Source organism: Bubalus bubalis, chromosome 16, assembly GCF_019923935.1.
Source record: "Bubalus bubalis isolate 160015118507 breed Murrah chromosome 16, NDDB_SH_1, whole genome shotgun sequence".
Lineage (NCBI taxonomy): Eukaryota > Metazoa > Chordata > Mammalia > Artiodactyla > Bovidae > Bubalus > Bubalus bubalis.
The window spans coordinates 20,481,291-20,505,347 of record NC_059172.1 but is presented as its reverse complement, the minus strand read 5'-3'; the positions used below and the strand labels follow the sequence as shown (position 1 = coordinate 20,505,347).

Here is a 24,057-nt window from a genome sequence, read left to right as displayed (position 1 = left end):
CTATCCTCAATTCTAGCAATCATATTCCCTAACTACCTTGCTAGGGAATCCTCCAACTTCCTTCAAACTACTTTTTAACACTTAAAAACTAAACAGTTAACTTTTAAATTTTAATTGGTTCTGGTACAAGAATGAAAAGCCTTCTGTCTATAATTCCTAGAACATACAGAACAAAGGAGATATAGCCACGTCTAGGAAGAAACTACAGAAAAAGATATCAGCAGCTATCCTCAGATGAACAAGGTATATCCCTGGTCTACTAGGCAAATTCTGATTCACGCACAAAATTCTGGTAGAAGCCAGTCTCAATCTGGACATTTAATAGGGGTATAGCACTGTGGAGTTCTGGGCATCAGGATAATCCCAAAGCAGTTTCCCTGGTGGCTCAGACGGTAAAGATGCCACCTGCAATGTAGAAGACCCAGATTCGATCCATGGGTTGGTAAGATCCGCTGGAGAAGGGAATGGCCACCCACTCCAGTATTCTTGCCTGCAAAATTCCATGGACAGAAGAGCCTGGCGGGCTACAGTCCATGGGGTCACAAGGAGTCAGACACGACTGAGCGACTAACACACACAGCCCAGCTGTGCAACTATAGATTCGAATGTCCTCCATATTCTCAGTGGCCAACTTGAAGCAGAGACACAGGATTGGGATAGTCTAGTCCAGACCATATATCTGTGACCTAGTGATTAGAGCAATAGCAAGTATTTGCGTGAATTATGTTGCCTCATCTAGGTAATACAACATAATAACTTTCTCAGACCCCTACCATTTACTGTTAATACATCTCAGTGCCTAGAATATATTAATTAGTCCCTTAATCAATGTTGTTCAGTGAATTTCTTCATAATATGGTTTCTATTAACCTACCACATTGAAAGTCCGATGCTGAATTTACAGTCTGTATTTACTTACAATTCTACTTAGGGAATGATTGAAGATACAGTTTAAGCTTGAGTCTGATAGTATACAGCTTTAAAAATTTAAAGGTATCAGTTGAGAGCAGGTAAACTGCAATTGTTGTTGTTTAGTCACTAAGCAGTGTCCAACTCTGTGACCCCATGGACCACAGCATGCCAGGCTTCCCTGTCCTTCACCATCTCCCAGAGTTTGCTCAAACTCATGTCCACTGACTCAGTGATGCCATCCAACCCAGTTTTCTCTTTTCCCAATGTCTATTAATGGCTCACTCTGGCCCTGTGTTTTTCTTTTGCTAAAAAAAATTAATTTATTTATTTTAATTGGAGAATAATTATTTTACAATATTGTGATGGCTTTTGCCATATATCAACATGAATCGGCCACAGGCATACGTGTGTCCCCCCCATCCTGAACCTCTCTCCCACCTCCCTCCCCACCTAATCCCTCTGGGTTGTCCCAGAGCACCAGCTTTGGGTGCCCTGCTTCATGCATCAAACTTGCACTGGTCATCTATTTTACACATGGTAATGTACATGTTTCAATACTATTCTCTTAAATCACCCCACCCTTGCCCTCTCACATTGAGTCCAAAAGTCTGTTCTTTACATCTATGTCTCCTTTGCTGCCCTGCATGTAGGATCGTTGGTACTGACCTTCTAAACTCCATATATATGCATTAATATCCAGTACTTGTCTTTCTCTTTCTGACTTGCTTCACTTTGTATAATAGGCTCCAGGTTATTCCACCTCATTAGAACTGACTCAAATGCGTTCCTTTTTATAGCTGAGCAATATTCCATTGTGTATATGTACCACAACTTCCTTATCCATTCATCTGCTGATGGGCATCTAGGTTGCTTCCGTGTCCTAGCTATCGTAAATAGTCCTGCAATGAACACTGGAGTACACGTCTCTTTCAATTCTGGTTTCCTTGGGGTATATGCCCAGCACTGGAATTACAGGATCGTATGGCAGTTCTATTCCCAGTTTTTTAAGGAATCTCCACACTGTTCTCCATAGTGGCTGTACCAGTTTATTTATTAAATCTAGAACATGCCATAACTTGAACATACAAACCTAGAACATGCCATAGTCTGACCTCACAGAAACTTATACTGTGCTCAAGATTCCAATTAGGAGATACAATTATAGATGACTTAGTCTGGAAGGCCCCTTCACTATTAACACATGAGGACGTTTAATATGTGCCAGAAATACCTCTAAAAAGCAGAACGGATAGTTAGGACGCTTGTCTTACTTGAGCAAAATCTAAGCAAAACAAGAATGAATGAACAACAAAGGGGTGAGATGCTCTTGTATACAGACTGAATTGTTCTCAAAATCCTATGAGATGTATATGTATTGCTGAGTCCCTTCACTGTTCACCTGTAACTGTCATCATTGTTAATTGGTTTTAATAAAAAGTTTTAAAAAAATCCTATGAGAAATACCCTTTTAAGACCAAGAAAAATCAGGTGTGCCAAGCAGTTTATAAGGCCCAGTTTATACTGGTCTCTGAAGACTGCTGGTCTGAGGTCTCTGGTGTGACTCATCAGTACTTTACTAGAGCACTGGCACTAGAAGAGAACAAGTATAGTTATTTCATATCTCTCTAATTATGGATTAATATGATCGACTGAAAATGCATGTGTGTATAAAGGAACTACATACACATTTCTAGCTATTCCGTATATTTCACTGTTCTACAGAAGAATCCTGAGAGAACGAGGATGTATAGGGCATGGCTTTTTTCCAAGTAGAAACCCAAGTCAAATGAAGTATAAGGGCTATTCTAAAGAAACATAGTTATAGTACTTTATGAACCAACAAGCTCTAAGAAATACAAATATAAAATTGCTAGCTGATCAAGTAACAGACAAGTTTTTACTAACTTAATGTTTCTGACCAGAAGGAAAAAGGGAGAAAAGAAGACTTTTGTTTTACCTATGATAAACATATCAATAGCAGCTGGATTCCGAGCCATTTGGTCCTAGGTGAGAAAAAGAATATTATAATTGAATACGGTACATTTTACTTCATTTCTTATTATTCACTGTATCCTTCCCTGGGGACAAGGCAAAACAGACAACAATAACTTAAGTGCTCTGAACAATACTTAGACAGTCCTCATACTTTTCAGTTTCTGGTTTTATGGTTTCTGTATTTAGGCTCTTCCTATCAAGCCCTTAGAAGAACGCCAAGCACTTCTCAAAAACAGTTAAAATGCTTATACACTGCTCTCAGTGTTCAAATGAACTAAAAAAAATGATCCTTTAAGATAACAATTAGGACGTTAAAACCAGGAGATGATATATGACCTATGGACCTAGAAGACAGGGCTTTGGATTCAGTCAATGGACCTGAACAATTCTAGATTAATCGCTTTTCTCAGGAGATGAGAGGCCAAGTCATTATCCTACAGCCTTACAGAACTATCAAGTCAAAAATTACATAAAGATATGCAAATGCTTAGAAAAAAATTAAAAGCAATGAAAGTTCTTTAAATAATTTAAATGTTATATAGAGTCACATGTCTCAGATAACTAAGAAAAATATTTTCTATTTTAAATTCCTCTTTTAAGTTAAAAGTTTACATCCAGACAAAAACAAAAGCAGCAGGTCTGCAACTGAGGAATGACTGAGAACTGAAGAAATAAGAATGAGACCAAATGACATGATATTCTGTGCGTACACAAAAATCTTAACAAAAACTTTCTGAAAAGGATCTATATTTTTCAATAACCCAAATACATGCTGAAGAAAGAGTTTAGAAAGTTCCACTGCACTCAGAACTTGAATCAAATGATGTGCAAATGTTAGATTTTTAAAGTTAGAAATTGATATTACAATTAATCACCTCAGCAAGCAGCTCATTAGTTTTTCTCAAACTTAAAATGCCTTAACACAAATCACAGCTTCCCCTCTGTACGTACAATTGTTTGCACTGTTTGTCCATTGGTGAAATTTTCTTTTAGTATTTTATGCCATTAAATCAGAATATTGGCCCTCTAGTTAGATAGGTCTATAATCAAATTACATAACGCTCTATACTCATTCCACAGTCTTGAAAATTCCTAATGCACATTTTATCATGACACATCTGAAAGCCACCTTTCAACACACTTCCTACTTACTGGACATTGGTAGAAGACTTCATTTTTGTTTCGGCCCTCCGCAGCTTCCACTGCTATGTACTGACTCAAACCAGTGTGTATGCAAAAAGTTAAAGGGAGACAGTATTTCAGTCCCTGTCTCTGCTGGAAGCCTCCAGCAGCCGTGTCGACATCTAACAAATCCTCAGAACGGTAGTGATTAGACAGTGCCATGCTTCCCAACAACCTGAGAACACAGACTCAAAAATTTAGTCAACTGCAACCTTTTGATGAGTACTAATTTCACATTGACAACTTTATGAAAACTGATTACCATGTCAATTCAAAAGCACGAATACACGAAACACTACAATTTCTATATATCTTAAATTCAAACTCTTGAGTGGAAAGATTATGATTTAAATTAAAAGCCTAAATGTCTAAATGTAAACCTTTTAAAAATAAAAATAGTTTTATTGCTTTCAAAAACCTATCTTGCCATAATTTGCCAGCATTTTGCTATATATGTATATATGACTAATTTTATGTTTAAAGGAGTATATTCTCTCTGATACTTTTATCTTGATACAACCTTTAGCTTACTCTATCCTACCAGGCAGAATAAATGGAGATCAGCTTAAACCCTGCTGAAATTTTCAAAAACTTGGGATGTCTGATGTCTAAACTCAACTAATGGTAGACAAACGATAACAACACAGGTTTCAGTCTTTGCAAGAGTCTCATCCTAAGTCTCACTGAGCTGTGGACAGATAAAAATCCCTGGGTTGAACTCATGATCTGTTTGCCATGTCAAGTCTGAGCAACTCCTTTAGTAAAGTTCTCTCCTGTTTGTTCTTGAAATATGACAATTTTTCCTTTTTGTCAAGTTGCAGCATGACAGGAAAACACGAGTAGAAAAATAAAACCAAAAACCAGTGATTTAGGCTTATCTAGTTCTAACTGCCCAGTATTTGACATCTGAACCTCAGTAACCTCAGTATGATTGATCACCTTCTAGATTGCCTGTACTCACTCAACTCTGATCTAAAATGGTAAAAGAGCCTCATGATTTTTCACACACATAGAGATATCAAATTCTAACAAGAACAATGCAAAATTCTCCCTAAATTCCTATTAGCATGTCACAAATGCAAAGTCTCTGAATTAGCTTAATTTCATAAGGGAACAAAAGGAGTAGAATCATTCAAAAAACAGACCTTTTAAAACTAGGAGTGAATTTGACAGCTACTGTATGTTCCGCTTTTACCAAAAGGACCCACAGTGAATACTTCTTATCTTTTGGAAGTAAGTTTAAAATAGGCTATTCAATGATAGGCTATGCTTGAACAGGACAAAACTATATTTTCTTTGGTTAAGTACACGTAGCTCTGAGCAAATTACTTTTTAGATGTATGATACACAGAATTTACAACAAGATCTCCCAAACAATTTACCTGGCCTGTAACAAGGAAAACATTTCAAGGATTCAGAACAGTTCTAGTTAAATTATATATACACACACACACACACACACACACACACCCCTATCTCATGTCCCATAGCCCCACCTCCAACCAGACTTCATTTAAACTATAAAGATGTATTGATAGAAATGATGCTTTTGAGACATAATCTATTTTGGCAAAATCAAATTCAAGCTTTATATTTTGTCTTATGGATTGCTACAACAAACGAGAGGAAATTCTCATACTTCTTTAATCTGTTAAGAATAACTACAAATACAATTTGTTTACATTCTAGAAAATACTTTGTATCATAAAAAATAACCCAAACAGTGAACATCTTACCCAGGAACAACTAACTTCTGCCCATTGTGGATACGATAGGAACACCGATAATCATCAGGAAGCTTGCAGCCGATCTGAGCTTCCACAGCATCTAGGTCTTCCTCTCGAGCACCCTCTGCAGAGACACAAAAAAGCAAATTATGAAACAATGATAGCCTTAATCTAAGAAGGAATTCCAATGTATCTGCTAGCCAATGAAACAATTTTAGACCAACTGAATTCTGCCTAAAAGATACTTGCTGAAATATAGGGAAATGAACTGAATATTCAGAGAACCATTACATCACTTTAGATTGGCTGTGACATTTGAAGCACTTGAACAAGCAAATTCCCCAGTTTCCTCTCCAGGGGGAAAGCACTGGTATTAAGTAAAATATGGAATGGCAGGCACCAGTGAAATCCACAATAATTTTTTACACTACACTGCAAACTTAAAAGCATAGCTCATTTTCTTAATCTAATAAACTTCTCTATTTAAAAAAACTCTCCAGAAGTCCTCTAAACAGAAGTTGTTCAAGAGTCTTAACCAAGCTTCTCAATGGGGAATACAGGACTTAGGTGTAGGTTCATTCTAGGAGGACATTACCTAGCATTTGATTTTCATGTTTGTAAAGTATCATTACAGATACCAAGAGAAGAGAGTCACTCCCAGCAATGGCACACCAGGCTGCTGGGCCAAACCTTCTGCTTAAAAGTAGAAAAACTGAACAGAAAATTGGTTTCAAGGTTTTTGGAGAACCTCAAAGGCGGTGAGAACCAGCAGGGTCTGGGCGGGGGGAGGTTGGTCCAGAACAGGAAAACTTGTGAGTTTAGCCATTAGGGCTACCTTGTCTTTGAGGCAACTACCAATTCTGAAAGCAAACACATACTTGAGAAACTGAGCAAAGCTTTCAGCATTATCACAGGGTTGAGAGTTTTCCAAAATTGATGAAAACAATTCAATAACCATTATAATTACAAAGAACATCGTTACCTAGACACATTACTGGAAAACTGCTGAAAATCAAAGACAAATAGAAATCTTAAAAGCAACCAGAGAAGGGGAAAAGCCACAGTCACTTTCAGAGGAATGACAGTTAAGACTGATAGCTAAATTACCAAACAGAATAACAGAAGCTGGAATAGCATCTTCAGTGCTGGGAAAAAAAAAAAAAACAACTGCTGACTAGAATTCTATATTCAGTGAATTTATACTTCAAAAGTGAAGATGAAATAAATACATTTTTCAACCAAAAAAAAAAAAAAATCTGAAAATAATTCAGCAGTTGCAGTCCCTCATTTAAAAAAAAAATACTAATAGGAATTCTTCAGGGAGAAGAAAAATTACCCCAGATGGAAGCATGAAGATACAGGAAGAAATAAAGTGCAATAGAAGAGGTAAATATAGAGTTAAATCTAAAATAATATTGAACATATAAAATAGTAATAATGTTTTCAAAGACATAAAATATGTTGAAAACTAAAACCATAAAACTATACTACAAAAGATAAGAGGGAGGTAATTGAAATTAAAGGATTTTAAGGATCTTTCATTGTTTAGGAAGTGGTAAAAATACTAATTTTACAATAGATTTTAATTATGTCAGATATACATATTTTAATTTCTAGACTAATCACTAAAAGAAGACATTAAATAAGAAAGGAAAGGGGGTATGGAATAAAAGATAATTAAGAAGAATGCAAAAGAAGGAACACCTGCTTAGGAAGCACCAATAAAAAGTAGAAACAAGGTATGCACACATGCCTGTTCAGTCGCTCAGTCCTGCCTGACTCTTTGCAACCCCAAGGACTGTAGCCCACCAGGCTCCTCTGTCCATGGGATTCTCCAGGCAAGAATGCTGGAGTGGATTGCCATTTCCTCCTCCAGGGGACCTTCCCGACCGAGGGATCAAACCGCGTCTCCTGCATCAGCAGGCAGATTCTTTACCACGGAACCACCTGGGCTTCCCAGCAACATAGTATATTTACATTCAAATGTATTAGTAATTATATTAAATATAAACAGACTAAATAATCTAATCAAAAAACAGACTGACAGACCAGATGAAAAACTAAACACAATTATATACAAGAGGCACATCTTAAAGATGTCAACACAGAAAACTAAAATAGCTCTACTTAAAATCATACAAAATAGACTTGAAGGCCAATAGCATTATTTGAGGTAATGGAGGACTTTCCGTAAAGGAAAAAGGTCAAATTCACTACACAGGCATTATAACTTTAGTTTTGTACATCTAATAACACAGCTTCAAAATATATTTTTTAAATGACAGAATTAAAATGGAAAAAAAGATTATAATTATAATGGGAATATTAGTTTTCTACTGCCACAATATTAGAAGTGTCAAACAATACTCATTTACTATTTTACAGTTTCTGCAGGTCAGAATTCTGGGCATGACTCAATTGGATCTTCCACTCAGGTCCCACGAGGCTGAAATCGTGGTGTTAACTGGGGCCGCTAGCTCATTTTATGCAGCCTTTGCATGGGGTTCTATTCCAGACTCACTGGTTGCTGGCAGAACGCAGTTCTTTGCAGTTGTAGGATTGAAGCTCTCTGCTCTGAGAAGCCATCTGCCATTCCCCATCAGCTGGCCCTCTCCACAACAAGCCAATTTGCTTGCTCATGGCCAACAGGAGAGATACTCATGCTTTGAATCTCTCTGACTTCTGGAAGGGCCCAGTTCCTTTTAAGTTCCTTCTGCGTCAGGCCTCCTCAGGATAATTTCCCTTTTGATTAATAATTAATTCAAAAACAACTAATTTTTGACTTTCATTACATTTGTAAAACCCCTTCACCTTTTGTCATATGATATGACCTAATCACAGGACTAAAAGGCAAGAGTACTGGAGTGGGGTGCCACTGCCTTCTCCAAATTATATCCATAGTACCACTCATATTTAAGAGGAAGCTATCATTGTACCACAAGGATGGGAATCTTGGAAACTTTCTCAGAACTCTGCCTATCACAGTAAGGAATTTTAACATATCTCTCTCAGTAACTAACAGAATAAGGAAACCAAAAACTTCCTAAGAGTATCAATGATTTGAGTAAGATTAACAGTTTTTGCCTAATATATATATAGTACTAAATGGCAACAATGGCAAAAAATATATAGGAGAGATACATATTCTTTTCAAGTACACATGGAATATTTCCCAAGATAAACTATATGCTGGACACACAACAAATCACAATAAATTTCAAATAACTGAACTTGTATAGAGTATATTCTCTGATCATAGTGGAATTAAAATATAAACTACATTAAAACGATTACTAAAAAAGCCCCCAATGTTTGGAAATGAAGGAATACATTTCTATACAATCCATGGGTCAAAGAAGAAATCACAAAATATTTTGAACTGCATATTAATGAAAACACAACATATTCAAACTTGTGGAATGAACTTAAAGCTATGTTTAACGGGAAATTTATACACCTAAAGGGATGTGAAGAATATAAGAAAGGCTGAAAAATCTATAATCTAAGTAATCATCTCAAGTCAGGAAAAAGTGACAATAAAGTAAACTCAAAGAGATGCAGTCTGCGAAATTAATGAAATAAGAAATAAGATATTAATATACAGAGGATTGACAAAGACAAAAGTCAGTTATTTGAAAACATTAATAAAATTGATTAGTCCCTACGTAGCAAAACTGATCAAGAATAACAGAGAGAAATAATAATATCAAATAGTATCAGAAATGGAAAGGTAAAATCACTACCTATGCAACGAGCATTACAAAGATAAGAGGATATTATGAAAAATTTTATAGCAATAAATTGGAAAATGTACATGAAGTGCACAATTTCCTAGAAAAACACAACTTAACCAAAACTGACATGAGACTAAGTAGAAAATCTGAGTAGTCCTAAATCTGATAAAGAAATTGAAACTTAATTTAAAACCTTCCCACAATGAAAACTCCAAGATTGAATAGCTTCACTGGTAATATTCTACTAATCATTTAAACAAGAAATAAGACCAAGCTTACATAAACTCTTCCAGGGAACAGAAAAAGAGGCAACACTTCCCGACTCGTTTTACAAGGCCAGCATCATCTTGATACCAAAACCTGACAAGAACATTGCAAGAAAGGAAAATTACAGGCCAAACTCTCATGAGCACAGATGTAAAACCCCAAATACTAGCAAATCAAATCCAACAACATATTAAAAAGAAAAGATAATACATTCTAACCAAAGTAGGTTTACTCCAAGAATACAAAACTGGTTTAACATTCAGAAAATCAATCAATATAATTCAGAGCATTAACAGAATGAAGTAGAAAGGGATTTGATAAAGTTCAATTATTCACTTAAAACACAAAAACCAAAAACCCTTTCCCCAAACTAGGATCTTAAGGGATTTCCTTCAATATGCTAAAGAGTATCTACTAAAAACCTACAGCAAACATCATCTTGTTGAAAGCTCTCCCAGATACTCACTATTATCATTTCTACCCAATACTGTACTGAAGGCCCCAGCCAGTTCAATAAAGCAAGAAAAATAAAGAAATGACATATAGGGATTGGAAAGCTAGAAATAAAACTGTCATTCTACCTCCTCAAGGATATGCAAATTAAAACCACCATACACACCCATTAGAAAGGCTAAAATAAAAGCAATGACAACATTAAAGTGCTAGTAGGAATGTAAAGGGGTAAAACCATTTTGGAAAATTAACAGTATTTTTTGAAGTTTAATGTAAGCATACTATACCACCCAACAAATGCAATCCTAGATATTTTCCTCATAGAAATATGCTCATATATACATCAAAAATGATTTACAAATAGAAATAGAGTCATAGACATAGAAAACAAACAGGGTTGCGGGGGAGGGATAAATTGGGAGACTGGGATTGACATATACACACTACTATACATAAAATAGATAACTAATAAAGACCTACTGTATGGAACAGGGAACTCCACTCAACACTTGTAATGACGTACATGGGAAAAGAATCTAAAAAAGAGTGGCTATGTGTACATGTATAACTGACTCCCTTTGCCATACAGCAGAAACTAACACAACATTTTAAATCAATTATGCCCTAATAAAAATTGCTTTAAAAATGATTTACAATATTATTTATAATAATCAAAGACTAGAAATAAACTATCCATCAACAGTAGAATAAATATATAAACTGTGGTCTAATCATATAATGGAATGTTTATACCATAACAAAAATGAACAAAATACTCTCACACACAACTGAACCTCACAAACGAAACAAATACTTTACACAAAACACACAGTTAATCATGCAAATTATATAAAGCTCAAAAAGAGAGAAAACTACTCCGTGGCATTAGCAATCAGGATAGTGGTTACCCCTGAGAAAGAGAGAGGGTTCGAGGTACACATAATTATTCTACTTTATGACCTGAAGGGTGTTACAGTGGGAAAGTTCACATTGCAACAGTTTACTGAGTTGTACACTTATGATCTGTGAACATTTCTTCGTTTATTTTTTATTTTTGATCTGTGCACATTTCTCTAGGTTAACATCGCTATATCACATACCTCCAGCTATGTGATAAGAGAAACATTTCACCTCGGTAGTAACCTGAAAACCCCTTAGTCCAGTCTAATCAGGAGTAATACTTTAGACAAAGTCAGTCTGAGAGATATCCTGCAAAACACCTGACCAGTACTGCTTCAACTGTCAAGGCTGTGAAAGATAAGGAAAGGCTGGAAAATTTCCACAGGCCAGAGGACAGCGAGGAGACACATGGCAAATAAATGCCATGTGGTATTCTTGACTGCCTGCAGGAACGGAAAAAGGATCTCACTGATGGAAAATCTGGGGAATTACAAATGAAGTCCAGAGTTCAGTGAGCAGTAATGTGCCAGTGAAGACTTTAGTTTGACAAATGTCCCACGGGGTGGTATGTTAGGGGAAACTGAAGTTGGCCGAGGGGTACAGAGGAACCCTCCATGCCATCTTTGCCACTGTCTTGTAATGTAAATTACTACAAAAAAAGTTTATTTTTTAAAAAGTTCAGTATGAAAGTAAGCTGAATAGCTATCTGAACCAGAAGTTGAATGAGAAAAAAATTACTATTTATATGGTTAGTGCTACATGTTGAACATTTAACATGTAACATTAAGAAACCAAGCATTTCTTGAAAACAGCAAGACAGAAAAAAAAAAAGTTAAATGACAACAAGGAAACATGGTGAAAGACAAATATAAAGAAATATGTTTTAGAGGGGCATTCTACTCTAACAGAATTTGGAAGCCAGACAGACCAGGGTCAAATGTCAGCTCTACCAATTACAGCTGGCCCTCTGTATCCACAGTTGTGGAACACAGGATACAAAGGGTCAACAATGGGACTTGCGCATCTTTGGATTTTGATATCCTGAGTGAGCGCTGGAAGATACGATGTAGATACGATGGTATGACTAGACTGACTATGATCTCTGGCAAGTTATTTCACCTCTTTAATCCGGTTTCCTCCTCTGCAAAATAGATGATGATAACCACCTACAGAGAATTACAGAGAGGATTAAGTAACTTTCATGTGCTTAATAAAGTGCTTTCCTGGCCCCCAGCCTATTTGTATGAGGAGGAGGTGAAAAGATTACTAGGAGCCAAAAGGCCTAGAGTTCTAGAGTTCATCTCTGTTCCTCACCAGCTATAGGACCCTGCATAAGTCACCTAAACTCTCTGAGACTGTTTCTTCATCTATAAAAAGAAAAGGGCTGTTATAAATCAGGGATCCACAAACTACAGCCTGCAGGCCAAATCCCACCTATTTCCCTAAATAAAGTTTTCTTGGAACACTGCCACACCCATTTGTTGCTGAATTGTCTATGGCTGCTTTCCCACAATAGCAGAGCTGAATAGCTGTCACAAAGGTCAACTGCCTATCAAAGCCTAAAATATGTGCTAGCTGGTCATTTAAAGAAAAAGTTTGCTAATCCTTGGTCAAAATAATTTCTAAAAAGTCCCTTGACTCTAAAAATGTTAAGCCAACACTTAAGGTTAATATGAATTTCAAAGACATATGATATATACCATTAGACAGATTGCAACCTGGAACTTTCAGATATGCAAGTTGATTTAGAAAAGACAGAGGAACCAGAGATCAAATTGCCAACATCTTTTGATCATTGAAAAAGTAAAGAGAAATCCAGAAAAACATCTACTTCTGCTTCATTGACTATGCTAAAGCCTTTGACTGCGTGGATCACAAAAAACTGTGGAAAATTCTTCAAGAGATGGGAATACCAGACCACCTGACCTGCCTCCTGCGAAACCTGTGTGCAAGTCAAGAAGCAACAGTTAGAACTGGACATGGAAGAACAGACTGGTTCCAAATTGGGAAAGGAGTACGTCAAGGCTGTATACTGTCCCCCTGTTTATTTAACTTATATGCAGAGTACATCATGAGAAACGCTGGCTGGATGAAGCACAAGCTGGAATCAAGATTGCCGGGAGAAAGCAATCACCTCAGATATGCAGATGACACCACCCTTATGGCAGTAAGCAAAGAGGAACTAAAGAGCCTCTTGATGAAGGTGAAAGAGGAGAGTGAGAAAGCTGGTTTAAAACTCAACATTCAAAAAACAAAGACCACAGCATCTGGTTATCACTTCATGGCAAACAGATGGGGAAATAATGAAACAGTGACAGGCTTTATTTTCTAGGGCTCCAAAATCACTTTGGATGGTGACTGCAGCCATGAAATTAAAAGATGCTTACTCCTTGGAAGGAAAGCTATGACAAACCTAGACAGCATATTAAAAAGCAGAGACATAACTTTGCCTACAAAGGTTCATCTAGTCAAAGCTATGGTTTTTCCAGTAGCCATGTATAGATGTGAGAGCTGGACAATAAAAATGGCCGAGTGGGGAAGAAATGATGCCTTCAAACTGTGGTGCTAGAGAAGACTCTTGAGAGTCCCTTGGACTGCAAGGAGATCCAACCAGTCAATCCTAAAAGGAATTAACCCTGAATATTCATTGGAAGGACTGATGCTGAAGCTGGAACTCCAATACTTTGGCCACCTGATATGAAGAGCCGACTCACTGGTAAAGACCCTGTTGCTGGGAAAGATTGAGGGCAAGAGGAGAAGGGGACGACAGAGGATGAGACGGTTAGATGGCATCATTGACTCAATGGACATGAGTTTGAGCAAACTCTGGGAGATGGTGAAGGACAGGGAAGCCTGGTATGCTGCAGTCATGGGGTCGCAAAGAGCTGGACATGACTGAGTGACTGAATGACAACAACATGCCAATATACTATAATTTCAAGATACTTAATAAAAATTTTCCCAAGCCCAATGCCTATCTGCTTTCCAAGTTTCCTATCTGTAATCTCCATACCCTTGAAACTGAGTCAGGGATTATGGCCCCTGAGATGAATAGCTAAGGTTCCTGACTCAGTCCTAGAACTCATGGGTCTACAGGAATAGAACCCCCGATTTTCTAGATTTCAGAGCATTTGTCCTATTCCAACTCATAGCAAAGACCCCAGAGAACTGGCACCTAGTAGTAAAACAGGGGCTGTTAAGGAATTCTCTGACAACCTCACCTCCAACCACTAAGTACACAACTGTGAGCAGGAAGCCTGGGAATACCAACGGAGTGCCCCCCTAAAAAACTATAAAAGAAAAAAGGAAGAGGCTGCTATGTACCTTTAGTTTCTTCCTTTCCTGGTAGCTCCGTGCCTCAAAGGAGAACAATGAATATATTCTCATATTCCAAATATCCTAATATTGGACTAGCTCTCTAAGAGTCCTAAAATAATCTAAACAGAATAGGTCTTCTCTTCCTTCAACAGCTGTTAAGACCGCAGCTCTGGAATCAGTCCTGTATTCAAATCCTGGCTCAGCCTTTGCTTTGTGATGGCAAACAACTTACTCAGATTTTTTTGCCTCAGGTAGCTCACCTATAAAATGAGAACAGTAATTGCCTACCTCATAGGATTTTGGCAATTTAAATGGAATAATACACAGTACTTAGCTTAGCGCCTAGCTTTGTGTTTAACAAATACTAGCTACTGCATGCTTGCTTAATGCTACATCACTTCAGTCGTGTAGGACTCTTTGAGACCCTATGGACTGTAGCCTGCCAAGCTCCTCTGTCCATGGGATTCTCTAGGCAAGAACACTGGAGTGGATTGCCATTTCCTCCTCCAGGGGATCTTCCCAACCCAGGGATCGAACCTGCGTCTCTTACATTTTCTGCATTAGCAGGCAAGTTCTTTAGCACTAGTACCACCCAGGAAGTCCAATAACCCTTATATGTTTTATATATCACCACCAAATTACCTATTTTCAGAATTATTTTCCTCTTGAAATTTTTCAACCTCACATATGAAGTAGATGATATTTTTCTTTTCTTTCAAGAAAAAAAAACTAATAAAAATATTAATCAAGGGTACTGTCCTTCAAAGCTCTACTCTCTCTACCAAATTATTCTTTCTTCTATTTCCTGGCAATTCAGTTTTAAGTAACTGGTCATGCAATCATGATTGTATGAAATTCATATTTGCATGGAAAAGTACAGCAGAAATATGAAATGTAAAAGGAATGCCCTTTCAAAAGAGACCTCAGTTCAAAAAGAATACGTTTGAGAAGAACTAATTCCAATTTCAGCTTAGCAAAACCAAAACACATATAAAATTCCTTTTAGTGGAGAAACCTGAAAAAAATTGGAGGCTAATGCAGATTAAGTAGCATCTCCAATCCATTTATGTATTTCTTGGGCATAAATTTAAAAATCACATACACACTGAGAAAACCAGAAGGGAAAGAGACACGAGTACCCCAATGTTCATCGCAGCACTGTTTATAATAGCCAGGACATGGAAGCAACCTAGATGTCCATCAGCAGATGAATGGATAGGAAAGCTGTGGTACATATACACAATGGAGTATTATTCAGCCATTAAAAAGAATACATTTGAATCAGTTCTAATGAGGTGGATGAAACTGGAGCCTATTATACAGAGTGAAGTAAGCCAGAAAGAAAAACACCAATACAGTATACTAACGCATATATATGGAATTTAGAAAGATGGTAACAATAACCCTGTGTACGAGACAGCAAAAGAGACACTGATGTATAGAACAGTCTTATGGACTCTGTGGGAGAGGGAGAGGGTGGGAAGATTTGGGAGAATGGCATTGAAACATGTAAAATATCATGTATGAAATGAGATGCCAGTCCAGGTTCGATGCACGATACTGGATGCTTGGGGCTGGTGCACTGGGACGACCCAGAGGGATGGAATGGGGAGGGAGGAGGGTTCAGGATGGGGAACACATGTATACCTGTTTTAATTATTATCATTAAAAAAAAAATAAATAAATAAAAATAAAAATCAAAGTAATGGGAAATAGCTTGTTAATATTTCTTGCCAAAATTGGACAATAATAGTATGGTAGAGAGAGCACAGATTCTGGGGTCAAATAAACCTCACTTCAAATCTGAGTTTCATTATTCTGTGAGTGTCAAAGTGGGGATGAAAGTTTTCCGTATTCTATTACGCTGCTCTTCAGATGCTTAAAAACCCAGTCTGTCAATATTTGGTCTTTCCTAATACCAGGCCGTCAAATAAACACTTACTTGTACTGAAAACAGGGAAGAGGGTTGATACAGCAGGCAATTCTTCAATTAAAAAAAAGTCTTTTAAAAGAAATTACAATAGGTATCCTCAAGCAATTTTAGCATTACTAGTTTCTTTATGTAAAACAAATGTAAAGATCAAATGAGTTCAGCTTCCCTTCTAATAAAGAATCCTGTGGATGCCGAGGTGGGCAAAAATAGGGCACACACTAGAGCCAGTGTCCTCTGAGCAAATTAGGCTTCCCGCTTCCTTGACCAAATGTGAATGATGCATTACAGATAATGTTGGATTAGCACAGATGAGCATAGGAGATAGAAACCTCAAGTTATTTAACCTATGTATACTAGAGTCACTAAAATGAGGAAGGGAGACCTTGTATTCCCAATACCTTTCAGAGATAAAACCATCCGAGGACATCTGGGTTCCAAGTATTTCTTGAGATCATCCCAGGCCTTTTTAATAGCAGCATAATGGTCAATGTATCTTCCTACATCAGAGTAAGTATCAATGAAGAGGGATTTCCAACACTGGTCCTTCTGTGTTTTATCTTCCCTAAATAGATTGTAAAAATAAAATTAAAAATCTTTTACAATGAAATTAGCATATATTTTACACAATTACCAACATACTTTATTGGGAATTTGTGGCTACTTTTGTCTTCCTTTTCATTTATTTTAGCTACACATGAAGACTAGATAATAAACAGTGACACATACATCAAAAAAATTTAACAAGTTATTCCTGGAATAGTGAGATTATGAGTCACTTATTTTTTTTTACTTTCTATTTATTATTTTTGTAAGTTTTCTAATCCTTAATAAGATAATATGAGTAACATATGGGACATGAATTTCAACTTACTCCTAAAAACATACCAATTGTAAAATTTTAAAATATATATTTAGCTTTTCCATTTTAGAGAACATTTAGAAACTAATCACAGGCTATATTAATCTAATTTATCTACACTGGATTAACCAGAGAATCAATATAGCACAGCAAAGGAATCAAAATTCAACATTTCTGTTTGGTACAATTCCACAAACATTTACTGTCTATTTAGCCACTGAGGACACTGAAAATAAAGCATATTTTTTGCCTACAAAGAATGAAATCTAATCAGGGAGAAAGAATGAAATATAGATTTAAGAGTCAGAAGTGGTACAGGATAAGGCAGCCAGAATAACACACTAGTAGCTTGGACCTTATCCTCTAGAGAGCCACTGAAGAGTTGTAACAGGGGAATGAAGAGAGTGGACCTGTGGCTGTGGTTTGGGAGGGGTGTATACCAGAGGCACAGGCACCGGTTGGAAAGGCTCTGCAGCAGTCCGGTAAAGGACGATGAACTGAACTAAAGTGGTGGTGGCTAAATGAAATGAGAAGAAAGATCCAAGAAACATACAGGGGCTAAAGTCAGAAAGGCTTGGTCACTGAATGAGGTAGGGAGAGAAGGGCAGAAGAGACGCAGGATGCTTGGATGCCAGGATGGATGGTACCGCTATGATGGCAGGATACAGGAGGACCAGGTTTAGGGATGGGGAGAACAATTCAGGGTGTTGTATGTGCATGTGTGTGTGAGTTTTTTGGGGTGAGGGGAGTGGTAGGAAAGAAGTAACCTTTTATTCATCTAAGTAATACACATATTATTAAAACCAAAAAGTACAGAACTTATAATGAAAAGCTAGGCAGTCTCCTGTTCTAAGTCCAACTCTTCAAAGGAAACTTTAGTTACTTCTGGAAGGTATCTGTATTAATTCTAAATGCTTATTCCTCTAGCTGTTTTTTTAATTTTTAAAATTTTTGGCTGCACTGAGTCTTTGCTGCTGCGTCTGGGCTTTCTATAGTTGAGGTGAGCGGGGGCTACTCTCTAGCTGTGGTGTGATGGCTTCTCACTGCAGGGCCTTCTCCTGTTGCAGAGCACAGGCTCTCGAGCACATGGGCTTCAGCAGTTGCGGCGAGTGGCCTCAGGAGGTGAGCACACAGGCTCAGTAGTTGTGGCACATGGGCTTAGTTGCTCCACAGCATGTGGGATCTTCTTGGACCAGGGATTGAACCCATGTCCCCTACACTGGCTGGCAGATTCTTAACCACTGGACCACCAGGGAAGTCCCTATTCCTCTAGTTCTTGATTTATCAATTTTATATCTATCTACTGATACCCCAAAGAATCAATAAAAGGTCAGGATGAAGCAATACTTAAAATTCCTTCTTCCTCATTCTTTCTCCTTCCAATGTTTAGAGGCTCTGTTATTTTTAGTTCTACTCAATAGCTTAGCTTTAAATAATATTTTTAAACCTCTGTTTCTTGCTTCATCAACTTCAGTTACCACCTGACTCCCCTCAACCTAAGAAAAAGATATTAGCAATCCTACCCTTTCTTCCACCTTTTCCAACTCCCACCTTCTGTCATCTACACTTTTATTCTATCAAATTAATTAAAATTTACTGAATTTGGTGAACCCTGTGGGTCATCCAGTGGAAAGTCCAGCAGACAGTTATGCAAACAAATCTGGGGTTCAGTGGCAATGTCTGGCATGGACACTCAGGTTTGGGAGTTAGAAGTATCCAAGTCATCTCTACAAATTGCAGCAGTGCATGCAGGAGACTTCACAGAGGGAGAAGAGCAGTTAGCCAAGAACAGAAGCTTGGAGAACACCTGCATTTACTGGCAGGCACAAGAAGAGCCATCAAAGGTGTTAAAGAGACAAGGCTTAGAGAGGAGAATCAAGATAGACTAGCACTAATGAAAGCCAAGAGCCCAATTTCAAGAATACATGTTTCCCAAATACTCACTCGGATATCAGCCAGTATTTTTTGCAATGTCTTCTCCACAGCGGATCATGACTTGATAGCTGGCTGAGTCTTCGACTGACATAGCAACAGCTGGCAGTAACCAGATTCATGGTTAGTATAAAAGAAAACAAGAAAGCAATTTAGAAATGATGATGAAAATATTCAATGTTAAGTTCTGTTTTGTTCCTTTTGCTTTTCTTCCACTATCTACCCTTATAACCACAAAACAGTATTTTCTAAAACCTGTTTAATGTGTTAGCTAGTATAATTACCTTGTGAGTAGTGAAATCTTAACTATTTGAGTTCACAAACACACTGCAAAATGTTTACAATTTTAATTTTCATACAAAAGTCTATGAAACATATAAACCATTGGATTTATTTCAAATCAAAGAGTTTTCCTATACTCATTATTGGGCAGTAATCATTTCTACAAATAGAAATGTTATACAGATGTAAAAAAGTGTTTTTTATTTTTAAGATCTGTGAGACATTTGATATTAAATACATAGGCCTTCTGTTTGTTCTAATTTTTTTTCTTAACAGGAATATGTAGCCAAAAACACTTTTCAATTATAGGAACTATTGGAAAACCCACTTATAAAAGATGTTAAATTCACAACAGTTCTGATTCAGTATCCATGGCTATTCAACTTAGGGTCAACTGCTCAAAAATATGAAATATTAGAAATAATTTTCTTATTATATAGAGATTTCTAACACAATAGTGCTTGATTCCTGTAAATCCTTCCCTATGTAATTAATTCAAAAAAGAATGAACCTGAGATTTTAAAAAATGGATTTCTATCCTTTCAGAAGAGAAGTCACAAGTTAGAGAAAGTAGGTAGATATTAAAAGATTTTACTTGGGCAATAACTAATCAATTAAGGGAATCTTAAATCACATAGGATTTGTCAAGGCTGTGAGTGGGGCATGTTAAAAAACAACTGATGCTAAACAGAGTAGGCTTTGTTCACTTTTCAGATTTTACACAAACATCATCCTCATCTTTTTCAGCCACTCTCAGGAGACGCCCAAACCAACATTTGCAAAACTAGGAATCCCTCCAATTTTGTGAATTTAATAGTCCCCTATCTCTTTTTTAGGTCCTTCTTTCTCAATATCCCAAGAGTTAAACAACATAAAAGAATCTCTGGAATGTGCACCAGAGGTGATTTTTGATGGACATTAAGGATGAAAACTACTGTCCTAGAGCTTCTGACTCAGTCAGCATGGGGTGAAGTCTGTACCTTGGGCATGATATGTATATTTTTAAAGTGCCACATATAATTCTGATATGCAGTGAGACTCAAACTGTGCAGTTTACATTACACAATGATCCCAATAGACTAATCAATCCAACCCAATCCAGTTCAGCAAATATGTACCAAAACCTTCAGAAGGTTAGCAATGGGAGGGACACTTGAAAAATCTGAGCTACATACTACAGAAAAGTCACAGTACATTGGAAACTTTTCTGTGGATAAAATTCGATGGCATTTGTGTCAACTTGTTTGGGCTAAGGGATGCCCAGATAGCTAATTAAACACTATTTCCTGTCAGATGTTGCCGGAAAAAATGAGCCTTCGAACTGGCGGACTAAGTTAGCCAAATGGCCGTCCCCAATATGGGTGGGCATCATCTGATCCATTGAAGGCCTGAATAGAACAAAAAGGCAGAGGAAGGCTGAATTTGCTCTCTGCCTGACCACTAATTTGGGACACTGATCTTATCCTGCCTTTGCACTCCTGGTTCTCAGGCTTTTAGAGCCAGATCGGAATCACTTCTCCAGCTCCCTGTCCTTCAAATGATATCACCAGCTTTCTTGGGTCTCCAGCTTGCACATGGCAGACTATAGGAAATAGCCTCCACAATTCATGAGCAAATACCTTAAAATAAGCCACACATACACACACATATTGGTTCTGCTTCCTTCAAGAACCCTGACTAATACAGTATTCAACTCAGTTTACTTCTACAAACATTTATAGAGGGACCATGTCACTTTTGTTTAAAACTTTGATTACGACCTAAAACATTTATAATAAATTTGAACTCCTCACCTTGTTTTACAAGGTCCTTCATGATCTCACCAGTCTCTGCTCAGCCTCTCTGCCTGTGAGTCACTCCCTACCTCCTGCAACACCAGTCTTCTAGCTCTTCCAACAGGCTCTGCTATCCTCCAATCAGCTCCTGAAAACACGGGTCCTTCTGCCAGGACTGCTCTATGCTGTCTATCATATATGGCAGCTCCTTCCAGTCTGAATTAGCTCCTTAACAGAGTCACTGATTCATTTCCTTCATAGCACACAGCAGCTCTTGTAATTATGCACTTGTTCTCCATCTTGCCCATTAGACTGTAAGAGCTTATAAGAGGGTCCTTATGTGTCTTGTTCACTATTGTTGCCCCAGCATTTAATAGGCTGGCACACAGAAACACTCAAAAAAAAACCAAACAAAAACCTGTTGAATAAACGGTGACTACAAAGACAAACAATACAGTCTTTATATTTAAGAAATGCACAATCTGTCTGGTATGGTAAATGAACTCTGCAGAGGGAGGAAGAAAGGTAGAGATCGGACTCAGGAGAGGGGGTCTTAAAGGAATTCATCTTGCTAGGATGAGAAGAGGGGAGCATGGTATTCCAGGCAAGGTCAAGAGTTTAAGCCACAGAACAAAAAAGGCACAAGTGTGGTATGCTGGCTGAGGTCAATTTGGATAGAGTGGACTATGTCAAATAATAAGGGCCTTAAATGCTCCCTTAAGTTTAGGTTATAATCTGTAAATAACGAGCGGCATTACAGGATTTTTAGGATCTGTCTTAGAAAGATCATTCTGAGAGCAAGGTAGCCCATTAGATCAAGAGTGTGTGTAGTGTTAGATTTTTAAAAGGCTATTAGTGTTAGTCGCTCAGTCGTGCCCGACTCTTTGCGACCCCATGGACTGCAGCCCACCAGGCTCCTCTGTCCATGAGATTTTTCCAGGCAAGGATACTGGAGTGGGTCACCATTTCCTTCTCCAGGGGATCTTCCCAACCCGGGGATCAAACCCGGGTCTCCTGCACTGCAGGCAGATTCTTTACCGACTGAGCTACAAGGTAAGCCCCTAAAAGGCCCTAGCAACACAATATTTCAGATGAGAGTTTGCAGCTGGAACAGACTTTTCCAAAGAAAAGACAAACTATTACAAGCGTGAGTAGAGAAAAATTTGTTTTCTAGAAAAATAAAAATGTTACAGGTATTAATGTAGATAGCAGCCAGAAACGGGAGTTATCCCTGTCACCACTTAGCTAGACAAACCAACAGCTGCCACCAACTTCAAGAAAGCTGCATGTCTACAAGGATCCCTGACAACACAGGGTACAGTCACCAAACTGCTAGAATCCAATGGTTAATCAAACAAAACAAAACGAATCTCTCCTACCTATCCTTAAGAGGGCGACTTTGCCTCCTCTGCAAATACATATGGTGGCCCAAGAAAGAGGCATGCCACCAGCTGTCAAGGGTGTAAACAGCGCCATTTCTTCCACCATTCCAGGCAGTCCCAAGCGCTGAAGGAACCTGGCATTTAACCACCCCTACCAGCAACCGGTGTTTATTTTTGGAACAGACGCGGGCAACTTGGGAAACCTAAAGCATACAGGAGGGAAGATGGTCACCTGTATCGCAACACCGGAAGTCAGTACCAAAACAAAATCCAACATGCAACCGTGAGGAGGAAGGCTGAAAACGAAACAATTATACAGCAGAGAAGATTGAAAGTGAGCCTGCCAGATATAACGCTGCCACAGAAGTCGCACCCAAGGGTGAGGGGGTCGCCCGGCTCCTCTCCCGCGTCCCACTGGCCCACTTTGGCGCCCGACTCCGAAGGCCTCCGGCCCAGGCCGAGAGAGAAGAGTGCTCTGCCGCCGGGACGGAGACTTTTTCAAAGCGGCCAAGGCTGCCGGAATCGGGCAGAGACGCCGGGGGTCCGGAGGTGCGGGCCGCGGGGGTCCGCGGGCCGGCAGCGGGGAGTAGTATCTCCCCGCTTCCAACTGGGCCTCGCTGAGGCCCGGGAGAGAGGGCTTTTGTCGCTCCTCATACCTGGGCCCCGGACGCGAGGAAGACCTCAAGGCGGGGCCCCTTCCGCCGCGGTCTCACCCCGGCCCTCCGAGGGACCCTGCAGGATCAGGGTGGCCCTGGCGTCACCTTCTAGCTGACACCCGAATCCAGGTTCGGTCGGCGAGCCGGGCCTCCGTCCTTCCTGCCTTACACCACCTCCCTTACCCGCGAACCCCACCCCTGCCATGTGCCTCGTCCCATTACTTGATTAGGTCCCGGTAGTCCAAGAAGGATAAGATGAGGAGCAGGGGGTCGGTGGGCAGCGATTCTAGGGTTAGGGGCGCCGACTCGGTATCCATGGCCGCCATCTTGCCTGGCCCCGTGCAGGCCTGGCCACGCCCCGGCCACGCCCCGCCCACGCCCCCTCCGCCACAGCCCGCGCCGCTCCCCTGCCACCGGCACAGGTTTGTTATGTAATCGACAGGAGAGCAGGATAGCCCCGCCCACAGAGCGGCCCGATAGGCGGTTCCCCGGAAGGCTCCGCCTTCTGCCTTGCAGGCCGAGCGCGCGTGCCCCGGGATCCGGCTTACCCAAGCTACTCTAGCTCTGCCGAGTGCCCCTGTGCTCTCCCTTAGATTCCCCCGGGCTCCCTCCTCCCATTCCGATCCCTAAACTTGCCCAGTCCGGACCTCTTTGAGAGTTTATTACCAAATTTGATTGGGTCACACTCGCCCCTCACGAGAAATTTTTACATCCGCTATCCTTGAAGCGTGGCCTCAAGTTCTCTCTCTG

General features: G+C 39.0%; 1 protein-coding gene across 1 annotated transcript in view; it reads right to left on the bottom strand.

Annotated features, from left to right (window-relative positions):
• Positions 1-23,688, bottom strand: part of FBXO3 (F-box protein 3) — a 34,030-nt gene extending 10,342 nt beyond the window's left edge. The window contains exons 1-6 of the mRNA XM_025266248.3: positions 23,530-23,688; positions 19,225-19,314; positions 16,820-16,983; positions 5,826-5,940; positions 4,060-4,264; positions 2,870-2,915 (exon numbers count right to left, since the gene is read on the bottom strand). Coding sequence (XP_025122033.1) covers positions 2,870-2,915; positions 4,060-4,264; positions 5,826-5,940; positions 16,820-16,983; positions 19,225-19,314; positions 23,530-23,633 — 724 coding nt within the window. The 5' untranslated portion in view covers positions 23,634-23,688. The remainder of the gene's footprint in view (positions 1-2,869; positions 2,916-4,059; positions 4,265-5,825; positions 5,941-16,819; positions 16,984-19,224; positions 19,315-23,529) is intronic.
• Between the last annotated feature and the right edge of the window lie 369 nt (positions 23,689-24,057).